A 13,670-nucleotide genomic window follows, 5' to 3' on the forward strand; every position below is an offset into this window, starting at 1 on the left:
TGCACATCCTGTTTGTGATATTTTATAGGGAAAGAGCAATGCATTCTTACCTGCTTCTTGCTTTAGGCCCCAGCCGGTAATCCAACATTTGGTACCGCCACGTGCTTGTTGTGCTGTTGACGGGATGCATATTGGCTGAACCATTCCCTTCACTGAACTAGACCATGCTGTGCTGAGTTGTAGCAGTGCTATGTCATAATCAAAATTTCTATTATCATAGTAGTCATGAGTTATGATTCTTTTAATAGTTGAAACAAATTTAGCATAGCCTTGAACACGCATTCCCAAATGAGCTGTCCATTGCCTAGGATCAGATAACCTAATTAGAGAAGAAATAATAAATAATAATCATTGCTCACAAAATTAAAATATTTGAATAAATATCAAATCAGAAATGTCAATATTACATTTTTATGATCAGTAGTTTTGGCTTCCTAACTCATAGGTTAGAGAGCCTAGCGGATCATGAACATAGGGTCCAATTTACAAAGGTAAACTTAGACCAAAAGTTAAAGTTTGCGGCTTTCGGTATTCAAAAAGGTAAACTTGAACAAAAAGGCCAAGTTTACAACTTTTGATATTCATAAAGGTAAACTTAGACCAAAAGTCAAATTTTATGACTTTCGGTATTCACAAAGGTAAGTTACGACTGGTATCTTTACATCCGCACTTGGGGTGATTCCACTCCACACCTTAAGTGAGATTCCGCCCGACTGCAGAGAATCTGCCCCAAGTGCTGACATGAAGAAACTACTCGTAACTTACCTTTGTGAATACCGAAAGTCGTAAACTAAGACTTTTGGTCTAAGTTTACCTTAAACTGGGAATTTGTTTGTTAGTGTCTGGGTTGGTGGCATCGCTTAATCAATGAGTTATGGGTTTACGATATGTTACTGAACAAGTGTAGTCACAAGGCAATGCTGATTGTTTACTAATACCTTAGGCGTTGTAAAATTCCTGATTCTGAGCTAATAATATGTGATTCTGAGTCTTTGTGTTTTGTCTGAGAATTAGGCTGTAGCCCTTCCTAAACTTTCTAAGAGTCTCTAAGGCTGTGTACTTTCTTGTCCATGACTAATACATGCTGCATTGTATGTAGCCAGATCTTATGCTATCTATCTATTTGGTTCCACACCATGCTAGTATTGGCTGTTTTGCCATGACAGGAATAGGAAAATGGTCTTCTCTACCTTTACTCTCAGTGGTAAATTTATGTATTCTGACAGGAATTGCAAAAGTATAGTTTTAAGCTCATGCAGGAGTTCTCTTCCTCTAATCACCTTTACAACCTCAATGCTTCACAACCGAACTTCTGCAGTTTTGATCTCTCCCGTACAATGGGGGTGAGGGAGCCCTTTTTCACATAATGTTGAACAAGCTTCAGGGCAAGTTTTGTTTATTGCATGAAAGCGTAGTAGAGTATAATTTCACCTGTAGAGGAGGGTATAAAGTGTTTATTTGCCCTGTGTGTGAGTTGCAACGTTGATCTTCCTCTGTAGTATAGTTTGCCACTGTGCCTCATCAAAATCTTTGTCCAGCTCCATCACTGGAATTTAAATGTATTTTGACCCAATACAATAATTATGACTTTAAAACAGTCAGACCTCAAAAAGCTCCAATTCATTTAAGAATTAGGAAAATAGAAATAATACGGAATTTGTTTCAGGAAAATAGGAAATAACAATCAAAATTAAGATGGGACGAGGAAAAGAGTGTATATGGAATCCACCCAATGGAAAAGTAAAAATTGCTAAAACAAACTGTGATGGAGACAGAAAAGGAACAACTTTGCAAAAGTAAAAAAAAGCTAGAAAATGAAAAAAATTGATAATGGCGGTCACCCCCGTAAGGAGGTAAACAAATGGGAATTGAGATTAGACAAAGAGTAAATAAAATCGATGAAGGAGAAGTGCTGCTAAAGGGAATATTTTAAAATGGAAAAAAAAAGAAATAAAGAAATGAAGTCACGACCTGCATTCTTGCCAGAAAAATTGTTTCATTTGCTTTACAAATACTTTTCAAATGGGGCAAGATACTCATGCGTGATAGATGTATGTAGTACCCACTATGCAGCTATAAAATAAGAGCATACAGTTTTAGGCATGTTAAAGTCTTGCTTTGATTAATGTTAGGAATTCATTGCTACTTTGTGAAACATATTTGGTGTTGTTTACTGTTCTTTCCATTTATGAATTTAGCCTTAGAAAAAAGTCTTAATTTCCATATATGTCCAGAAGTGATATGAATATTGTGTCTGAGGGACTCATTTTTGTACCTGGTGGTAGGTTTGAAACAGGTTTTGAACCTATGACCATGAGGTCGAACACAGGCCCCTTAAGTGAATGCATTAGTCCACTGAGCCACCAGCTCACTCCCCTAAAATGGTTTAATGGCATATACCATCTGGGATATTTAATTTACCTGTATGTCCCTTTTAAAGTGGCATACCATATTCCCAGGGCCTGTAGATTACATTCTACCAGTGGGCCTGCAGCACTTATTGTCCCACCTATGTTACATGGATCCTACGGATTTAGGAGGAATGTGTATCAGGTCAACAAAACTTTACATATAAAGACTGAGTCTACTTATATCATCAGTAAATGTTGCTTGGCTAGCTCACAATACCATATCTAATCTCGTAGATGTATTTGCCAGTGACCAGGAAGGCGATGAGAAGGTGCCAATACATGCGTCAGCCCCTCGTAGGTCTCTGGGGTACCTATGCCCTTAGTACCTAAGGTGCCATATACTAGGGACTCACAAAGGTAACCCAGTAACCAATCTGGAGTGTACCTAATATACATGCAATCATTTTAGAGAGGAAAGCCGATATGCTTGAAATCACCCGACATCGGTTGGCACCTTCTCATCACCTTCCTGTTCACTTTAAGTGACCCAGACTCTGTCCCCTCTGCATTCAGGTTTTTCATATCTCCGATCCACCCTTGGATCCACTCGGACACTTTCCACTTGGTCGCCAGCAGCACTCTGCAGCAGCTCGCCATTGAAATCGCCGACAAAACCTGACACGAAAACACACCTACGCACCCGTCTTCCCTGGGTGAGGTAACTCGAGTACTCCCGTGCTCCCATGGGTGTTGACTCTAGAACCTCCTAGTTCTAAAGGGGTTTGCTCCAAGTCCTCTTCTAGGTGTCCTTAATCTTTAAATTTCCAACGCGACTTTCCCCATAGAAGTTAATGGTGATTCGCGGCTGTGTTTAGACAATGCAAGCATCCCCCGTGGGTCCTCTGTGTCACTACCTTGGGTGGTTCCTGGTGGTGCCAGCGGTTCTAAAGGCTCTAGGCCTTGTATCTATGTCAGTCGTGGTTCTTATACCACTCTCTTAATATATGGTTTGGTACGTCTCTAGGGCTCAACGTATATTGTGGTAATTTACTGTTTGCTAAATAAGTTTACTGAATGTACTTTTGCCTCTAGCCTCATAAAGAGACTAGAGGGATGTGTTTAGAATAAATACATATATTTTATATATATACCTGGTGTGGTTCTCCTTTCATTTGGTCATTCATGAGATTATAGACTGGTAAAAGAAGCTGCTTTACATTCCTTCAAGACTGAGCCTGAAGGCTGCTCTCCACAGCTACCACTAGGATAGCTTTCGATATAGGTTGTGTTTAAACCTACCATCAATAAGGGTCGTTTGGACTAGTGCAAGGTGCCAACTAGACTAGTGAACAGCATATATCAGGCCAACGTCTCACAATGACCACGCTGATTTCCAAGGAATTTGTGGAAACAAAGCTAACCCTTTTGTTTGTTACTTTTGCATGCCTAAAGTGTTACAAAGGAAAGAAACGGTAACACATTTTGACATGTTTATCAAAAGCTCTAATCCTTGTAAATAAAACATAAATTTAGATTAGTAGACAGATGAGGCACATCATTGTTATGAGAATTATTAGAATGGTGACAAATACAAACAATACAAACATGTTAATTGTTCCTAATGTTACTCATATCTATCTTTGATACATCTACACTAGGAGAGCATATCGGGAGTACCCTTCTGCCAGACCTGTTCAAATGATCTATCTCCACACCTTGGTATAGTGTGTCAGGAAGCCGGCCTCAGTGCATTAATGAATGCACCTCATTTGAGTGTGCAGGCCTGCTACTTCTCTTGCACTGTTATCTTGCTTCTCAGTCACAGCTCACAGAAGCTTCAATGATAACTTCGGCATGAAGTGCCTCTCAGTGAGTTCAGCACAGACGCTGTTTAAATAATAAAACACCAGTCTTATCATACTGTGCCAGAGGTGAGGTACAACATCTTCAGTTAGTCTGGAAAGAAAGAGCTGTCTCCTATGAGCACAAAAATAAAACAAGTGAATAGCATACTAATATGTGCGCCCTGAAACAAATTGTGCAGACTATAGGACAACAATAACTACCGGGAACAAATGCATGTGTAGCACTTCCTTGTATTTGGAGAAAACATGTGCAAACCACCAATTTTTCCAAAACGACTGAACAGATTTACACCAAATAATGAAAAGCATATCAAAGTTAAGATCAAACATTCTGCCATATTTGGTGTAATTCTGTTCAGCCTTATTTTTTTTATATCACTTTGGGAATTAACTTTGGAAAATCATGTTTTGGGACCTCCATTTTCTCATCCCTCTTGACAGATCACCCTTAGGCTTTCCAGGATGGAGCTGAGGTGGATGAACAATTTTTTGGAAAGTTAGGGGAAGATATGTCAAACAGCACCAACGTTATTAACTAAAAGAAAACACTCTTTCGATGGAAACTCTGACCTACCTATTACTACACAATGGCTGCCAAAACCACTATAGAAATGGATTAATTACACTTACCTACTCTCGGTACACAAGGGGATCTCAATGGATACCGATAACTATAGGTCAATCGGAGCATAAGGGTGATACTCAATAGTATCTAGCATTCTTAATTACCAAAACCTCACACTATGCTGATGTTATGCTCCCTGAAAAGGTGATTCTTATCTCAACTGGGTTCAGTTTTCCTAAAATACCCACCTGGGCTACTGGTAATAGCGGGTGACTTCTATGGACTTCCAAATTATATACATGACCGTGATGGGTCACCGCTGGGGATAACTCCCCAGACTTCCCATCTATCAGATCTTATACATTAAATATGGCTCATTGACATATGGAGACACACAAAGACAGATATACTTTCTTTTCCAGGGTCCGCAAGTCATTTTTCCAGACTGGACTGCTTCTTGATGCCTATAGCTGCATGAAAAGGCCTCTCAGATCACACACTGATTCATTTCTGGCTTGCCTCCTAGCACTCCCTATACGTGGAGGTTGAGTGCTGGGTGGCTCAAGAATAGTTAGGTGAGGGACTCCGATCTTGCAGATAGAACAGAAAACTTTGATATCAACCATGGCACAGGTGAATCAGCGACCATCCTATAGGAGGCGTACAACGCAGTGACATGAGGTAAGGTTATTAGCTTCATAGCGCATCATGAGAAGGGGGAAACCTAGATTTAAACAAAGGGAAGCTAAGGTTCTAGAAGCAGAAACACAATGCAAAACTGCCTCTACTGTGGACACACTTCATACTTTAACACAAGTGACTATGAACAGGAGGAGAAGGATGCCACACATCAAACCAGGATGGCATCACAGAGTCAACTGTCTGACCCAAGGAATAAGATGGGCAAATGGGCATGCTGGTTAGCACAACTGCAGGGGGTTCCCTGACATATTCATCATCTTCAGGGACCACACATTAAGATGTATACCCTTACGGGAAGATTGAAGCTGAGTTTGAATTCTATTAGAATACCCTTTATAGAAAGTCACCTACAGATTGCAATGTAATGTAACCAGAATTTCTAAAGTGCACTATAACCCCACGGTATCCTGGTGCTGAAAATGACAGAGGTTCCTCTACAAGCACATAGTTTGCCAACCATGTGCGATGCAAGCACTACACCCTAGGGAACAGGTAAGTTTTCGTTTTTTCCTAAACTGAAGGAACTCCTCTATTTGTCTGATATTGAGTGGGAGATTGTTCCGCAGCTGTGCCGTCGCACAGCTGAAGGCTCTCCCTCCATATCTGGAAGTTCCTATTCTGGTGGTATGGACCAGGTGAGAGGTGGAAGAACGAAGATTTCGTGATGGGCAGTGCCAGACACATTTTTTCTGCAGTGGCAGAGGTCCAAGTCCATGAAGGGCCTTGAACACAATGCATAATGCTTTGAACTGGATTCTCTGGGCTAGAGGGAGCCAGTGGAGGTCATTGAGAGCCGCGGATGCAGGATCAGCTTGTCTCCTCTTTAAAGCTAACTTTGCGGCTATTGTTTGTATTTTCTTAATGAGGAAATTGGGTGCACCGAGGAACAGGGCGTTGCAATAGTCCAGCCGGCTCAGGATAACACTTCTAACTACTAGAGCCCTGGCTGTCAAAGGTAACATGGGGAGGATTTTCTGCAGGGCTTTGATGAGGGAGAAGCAGGTTCCAACTGTTTTACTTACATGTTTCTCCGTACTCAACTTGTTATCGAAAACTACCCCCAGATTATACAAATCTACCACTGGTGTGGGAGGCGTGTCTGCCTAAATGGGCCAGAATTTATGTGGAAGTGGACAAGGTATTTTTTTCACTGTACAGTGCACAGTTTCTGTTTTCCCACCATTAAACTGCAAGGGAATTATTTGTGAGCCATCTAGCAGTCTTCCGCATACATTCGTGGAAGTTACTGAGTGACGTAGACTCTCTACCTTCAAGAGACAAGATGAGCTGCGTGTCGTCTGCATAATTCACCAGCTTGATGTTATAGGATTTAATGATGGGAATCAGTGGTCGTGAATAAATATTAAAAAGGATTGGACTAATGGATGACCCTTGGGGGACCCCATGCTGAACCGTTCTAAATTTAGATAGAAAAGGGGGAGGGACAGAGCATATTGCCTATTCACCAGATAGGACTGAAGCCAGTTAACATCTAGGCCCTCCAGCCCAAGTTCGGCAAGCCACCTTAGTAAAATTATATAATTGACCATGTCGAATGCGGCAGACATGTCTAGTAGAATCAAAACAGTTGACTTGCCTCTGTCTACCCGCATTCTAAGTACATCCAAGACCATTACCAGTGCTATCTCTGTCCTATGACCTGGTCGAAAGCCAAATTGCTCAACTTCCTGCCTCAGATTAGTTTCCAGAAATAGAGAGAGAGTTATGCTGACCAGGCGTTCAAGAATTTCTACTGGGTATTTGAGGAGGGAGATAGGGCAATAGTTATTTGGACACTGAGGGCCAAGGGTGGGTTTCTTCAGCAGAGGTGTCACCATGGCCTGCTTCCAGCAGGGAGGGACTGTCCTGCTGCTCAAGGATTGGCTGCAGATATGATGAAGCTGTGGTATTAGCTGCCTGCCAAACTCCTTCCAGACCTTGTGAGGGAGGGGGTCCTTCGGGGATCCAGATTTGGTGCTCATAGCAAGTTTATAGAACTCTTCATCCGTGGGTATACCAAACTGGCTTAGAGTTGCAGGTCTATTCTCGCGGGCCCCTTCCTCTATCTGATAGACTAATGGTGGAATAGAAGGCTCAGATACAGTGTCACATGAATTTTTCTGACTTACTGACAAGCCAGTAATTATTTTTTATATTTTCTCCTCAAAAAAATTAGCTAAGCTTTCGCATAGTTCTTGAGTTGCGATGGTTTTGTTTTTCAAGCAGTCTGGATTGGACAATTCATCGACTATCTTAAAGACCCTGCAGGGTTTGTTAGGAGCCTCTAGAATTGAGCTGGCAAAAAACTCAGCTTTTGCTTTAGAAATTTCATTTTTTTAGATATTCAGTGTGGCCTTCAAAACTTTTTTATCAGCTGTATCATAGCATTTACTCCATTTTCTTTCTGCCAGTTTACAGTTCTTTTTGAGATTTTTTAGATTCTCATTAAACCAGGGGGATGATGGCTTACGCTTAGTTTTTTAATTTTTTACGGGAATGATCAGGTCAAGAGCCTTAGTGTTCTGTTCGCAAAGTTCCAGATAGTTTGTTTCCACGAGCTTATTTTCATCAAACACATTAGTACCAGTGAATATAGAGGTTTGTTTGCCAATATCAGGCATTTTGTTCCATTCCCTGGCTTTGCGATAATTAGGTGTGGTGGCGAGGATTGCGTTTTTAATGGGGATGGCCACTGTAAAAGTAACAAAGAAATGATCCGTCCAGCAAAGAGGCGTGATAGCCTCTACTTTCACTGTGTTTTCTTCAGCAAAAATAAGATCTAAAATGTGACCACCTTGGTGGGTAGGATCCAATACCAACTGTTGTAGGTTCAGATTCTCACATAATTGCACGAGGTCGGTAAGTGCCGACCCAGTGTTCCCATTGGCCCAAAGGTTACAATCCCCTCCAATAACCATGTGGGAATGAGAGAGTTCCAAATGAAACAAATTGTTAATGAAATTCTGGAAATGAGGTTTGACTGCACTGGGCGGGCGATAGCAAACCATGCCAGAGAACAAGTGTCCACTGGGGCTCATCATGGAAAACCCCATGAGCTCCATGCCCTTGGTATCGTCAATAGAGAGTTGCACAAAGTTCCCGCAGATCAATCCAACTCCTCCACCTCTCTCAGATACCCGTGGTTTGTGAAGCACCTTATAATCCGCTGGGCATGCCATTCCCAATTCAACCTCAGAGTCAGGGCGGGTCCAGGTTTCAGTGAGAAATAGTACGTCAAGTTTAAGGGTATCACTCTATCTGTAGACTATCTCCCTATATCCACTATATCCATTGTTTCAACAGCAATGCAGAGATTATCCTCAGACTAAGTATTATACCTTGATGCCCCTATTAAAATGTATGTGAACGCTGTGTGCTGAGGGAGACCTGCAGCTGCAACTTTTGGAATCCATATCCTAGCCAGCATTGCCAGGAGAAGAGGGGCTTGTTTTGGCCGCCTCCCACCAATGTATATAAAGCGCCTTGAGCTCAACAGCGGTGCGAGACGCCATATACTGAGGGAGACCTGCTGCTGCAATGTTTGTACTCCATTGTTCCCAGCCACCTCCCACTGCCATCAATGTGCATAAAGTGAATCGAGTTCTACCACTGCACGGGGTGTCATGTAATGCAGGAGACCTGTTGCTGCCATTTTTGGATGCCATCTCCCAGCCCCCATTGCCTGGAGAGGAGGGCCTTGTTCCCAGCCACCTCCCAATTCCGCCAAGGTTCATAAAGGGCTTCAAGTTCTATCGCAGTACCGGAAGCACCCAGGCTTCACCCATCTGTGGCCAGACAAACCTGGGCTGGGCCACCCCTTTGACTTATGGTGAAGAGGTTCTATTTTGCCTTGTTATATTGTCTGATATCTCTATAGTGTTTTTAGTATTTCTGTGGTGCTACAGTGGAACTTTTGATCAAGTCTCCTCTCCAATATTACAATGGGAAGAGGAAAGCAGGGGAAGGGGTGCCCTTTCCCTCAAAAGCTAAAAAGAAAACTCTGACATTGGTCGCTGGGAACTGTGTGCTGCATCGTATTGATAACCTTATCACTGATTGTGTGGCTATTGTAAACTCTGCTAGTGGTAATTCCCTTTCAGTTGGTGTTCCCAAGCAGTTTACTAAAATGTTTTATAAACATAAGAGGGGTCGATGTTGATTGTCTGAGGTATCACAAGCTGAACACTTACTACCGTGCAAGTCTGAAACTTCTCTGGCAGATATTAATGAAGCAGTAATTAAATGTAAAAATTATTTTTCGGTCCTTTGTCCTGATGTTGATATAAGCGAAGAATACCATAGTGATATTTCTAGTATTCCTTCACAGGATAGATATTCCATGCTTCGCTGTTCGATGTGTGCGATAGGGGATTTAAGTGACCAAATAGTGTCTCCTATGAATATGGTAGCGAGCCTCGAGGAGAAGGAGAAGATCATAAATAGTACCACTAATTCTGGAATATTGTCATAAGAAAAGATGGATGTACGCACATCCATAAACCAGGTGGTCACCCATGAGAAATTGAATACTAAACTGTTGCCTAGGGAAATCCCAACAACTTATCAATACTTTGTAGCTCCAAACCTCAGGCACAGCTCCCATCATGGGGATATTGGATATAGCGCTGAGGGAATGATGTTTTTGTGATGGACGCAGAACTTGGCCTGGGGGGACCTAGGTAACCCTTTGTGCTGTGTTACACCCAGTCAATACCTACCCACTTTGTCCTAGGGGAGTGGTGAAAAATGGTTGCTATGTGGCAAATCAACAGGAGAATGTTCAGGCACAAACAGTTCCCAGGTTGCCCACTGGTGGTAAGGAAGAGCTCAAGTCCCTCATAAACAAAGTTGTTCATTGGTTTAGGGTGATTCGCCGGTGTCATTCCATAATAAGAAGTGATATTGTGGGTGCTGAAAGATTGGCAAGCTTAAATGAAGAGTCAGGGTCCTCTTCTCCCATAGGCACATAGTGGATGGCCTGAGGGCCACAGAGGCTAGAACTATATTCCAGGCAATAACACAAATTGAGATTTGTTAGAAATGGGGTTCTGGTTGGCTAGGGTATTCATCTCAGCCAGGCAAAACCACCACTCTAGCCAAGCATCCAAGATAACTCCTGCTCACCCCCTTGGTAGCTTGGCAGAGCAGTCAGGCTTATCGCAGACACAAAGTGTAAAGCATTTGTTCAACATTTGTTCAACATACACACACACCACTGACCCACAACATTCACCACAAAAGAGTCTCCACACAAGGTTATATTAAAATATCACCTGTATCTATACTACTATTATAAAGAGAGAACTGGGAACCTTTGAGGCGGGTAAACTCGGGAACCACAGCGCCAATCCAAACACCCGATACATCATTGTAATTGTTAGGGTCTGCAGATGGACATAGGCTATATACAAAAAATATATATACGTTCTTTAAAAAATTTACGATAAAAAAAAGTAGTCTCTTGGAAGTAGTGCCGGCCGCGACGTGCGTGCTGACATCAGGAGCGCGGGGAGGAGCGGCGTACAGGAGCGCGAGGAGGAGCGGTGGACATGAGCGCGGTGAGGCGCGGCGGACAGGCGGGGAGGAGCGGTGAGGAGTGGCGGACAGGCGGGAGGAGCGGTAAGGAGCGGCGGACAGGCGGGGAGGAGCGGTGAACTCAGGAGTGCAGGGAGGAGCGGCGGCTGAGGTAGGTGAAGCAGCCGCGGGTGCGCTCCGGGGGACCCACGGACAACGTCGGGGCGGGCGGGGGCCCTGAAGCCTGATTGCTCCCGGACAACGTCGGGACGGGCTGCTAGTTATATAAAGAACACATAGACCACAATCACCTAAATCGCTTTGCCACTAGGCAATTGTCATAACAATGCATAGATCATAAATCAGTCTGTCATAAGGCAATTTTCATAAACACAACAGTTAGTGCACTAGGTAGATACTTAGAAGTTGCACGTGTCATGAACACCATTACAAAGACATTATGCCTAACACCACAGTAAGTGCAAAAAGTAAACACTTGTAAGGTTGCACACGTTATACAACATCATTAAAAACCATTCCTGTGCATAATACTTATGATCTTGTCACTGCAAGGTATGAAGCTGCAGCAGTTAGATCACATATGAATAACTCAGTAAAAGTCCAGGTAATCAGCACTGGGGAGGTCCAGTAGATACTGTAGGCTGCAGCAGGGCCTGCGTGTCTATAATTGGTCATGCGGACACCTAAACAAAATGCTCCTTTCTGCTCTCACCACGAGGGCCAGAGTGCCTAGGCGCTTCCTTTCCAGGTAATCCATCCCAGGGGATCAAGGGCCTCTGTCAAGGTTCCACCCTGTTTTGCTGGCAAAGAATCCGGAATGCCCTCCCAATGGTATGTGCTGGTACCATGGGACGAGCCCATCTCCTGCGCTGGCGGAGAACTTCCCTAGTTCTCCTGCCTGCAGAGTGACTAATTAAGGGAATACGCCGGGATAGAGCAGATCTAATTTTCCATTTATCAGGAGCCTTCTCCATACCATCACATCGGAATTTGTTCTGTCTGCAAATTGCTTAGTCTAAGGTCCGGTATTGTAATTACCCTCCATAAAGAGATTACCTATCATTTGGAATTGCCCTTAAGCTTCAGGTTAATTTCATAATACATGGCTTCCTGACGAAGGCCGCATCACCATCACGAGTGTAGGAGGAGACGGAAATAATAAGACACGATGAATAAGGGAAATTAATTCAGACAAACCTCATGTTTGCCAATAATGATAAAGTATATTTGCAAATTCAAATAAGTGAACAATACTGTCATTTGATGAATAACAGAAGATGTAATCTCCGTGTGGGAGCGAAATTGTAAACGTTTTATGAATATGAAGGTGCAATATTGAAACATTGTATAACATAAAAAAAACAAAGAAGGATGAATGAGGAAGTATGAATGTAAGACAGGGTCTTTTTGTTCTACAGCAATGAACAATAATCTTTTGATATAATTGTATATAGATTGAAATATGTATATTCATATAATGTTCTTTATTTGATACTAGCTTACCCGTCGCGCGTTGCTGCGATCTCCGAAGAAAGGAAATTTAAGGAAACTCGTTATGATAACATTAAATTTACATTGTGTCATTTTTATTGAAACTTATTCATTTTAACATGGAAAACATTTCAAAGTGTCGTTTTAATTCTATTTATTTATTCGAGTGCTTGTGGATACACGATTTTTTATTTTTCCGTCTGGTGCGTACATCAGTATTCAAAAGATTATGAGGGCCCTGGGGGGCCGTTATTTAAAAAAAATGTATGCCAGAAACCTTTGCGGGAGTGTACTCAACAACTTCCCAAAGTTTCCTGGCGATCGGATGAATGCTGTTTTAATTCTATTTATTTATTCGAGTGCTTGTGGATACACGATCTTTTGTTTTTCCGTCTTGTGCGTACATCAGTATTCGAAAGATTATTAGGGCCCTGGGGGGCCGATATTTAAAAAAAATACTATGCCAGAAACCTTCGCGGGAGTGTACTCAACAACTTCCCAAAGTTTCATGGCGATCGGAGGAATGGTGTAGTAATGCATAAAGGACAAACAGACAGACAGACATACATTCGTTTTTATATGTATAGGTAATAAACTCATCAATTTCTATTTGATAGTTGGGCTTGATATTTGAATTTTAGATGTCCTCATTATGAAGAAGTCAGTTAAAGATATAGTTACCTAAGCATTTTTTGTACAATTGCTTAACTGTTCCTGGCTTGGGAAATTCATCAGGGGAACCCCTATATATATTTTCAATTGCCTAACTTAGGGGTGCCTTACCTGTAAGGAAAGGGAAGGTTTAAGCCTGGCAAGTGGGTGCACTTGTCATGACATTATGACAGTTTACAACTGCGCGTGCAGACACTGCAGAAGCAGGTCTGAGACACATTTGCAGGGCTACTCATGTGGGTGGCACAACCAGTGCCTCAAGCCCACTAGTAGCATTTGATTGACAGGCCCTGGCGCACACTGTGCACTTTACTAGGGACTTACCAATAAATCAAATACACCAATCATGGATAAACAATCAGATTCACAATTTATACAGAAAGCTTATGCCATTTAGCACTGATCAGCAGTTGTAAAGTGCCCAGAATGCTACAGCCAACAAAGACAGGCTCAGAAAAATAGGAGGCAAAGGGCAAACAAGTTTTGGGA

The 13,670-nt window shown here is 42.3% G+C and overlaps 1 protein-coding gene across 1 annotated transcript in view; it reads right to left on the reverse strand.

The window, feature by feature from the left end:
* The window catches only part of TMPRSS7 (transmembrane serine protease 7), a 434,671-nt gene that overhangs the window by 61,104 nt on the left and 359,897 nt on the right, over positions 1-13,670 (reverse strand). The window contains exon 16 of the mRNA XM_078658964.1: positions 51-319. Coding sequence (XP_078515090.1) covers positions 51-319 — 269 coding nt within the window. The remainder of the gene's footprint in view (positions 1-50; positions 320-13,670) is intronic.

Source organism: Lissotriton helveticus, chromosome 8 (assembly GCF_964261635.1).
Source record: "Lissotriton helveticus chromosome 8, aLisHel1.1, whole genome shotgun sequence".
Classification (NCBI taxonomy): Eukaryota; Metazoa; Chordata; class Amphibia; order Caudata; family Salamandridae; genus Lissotriton; species Lissotriton helveticus.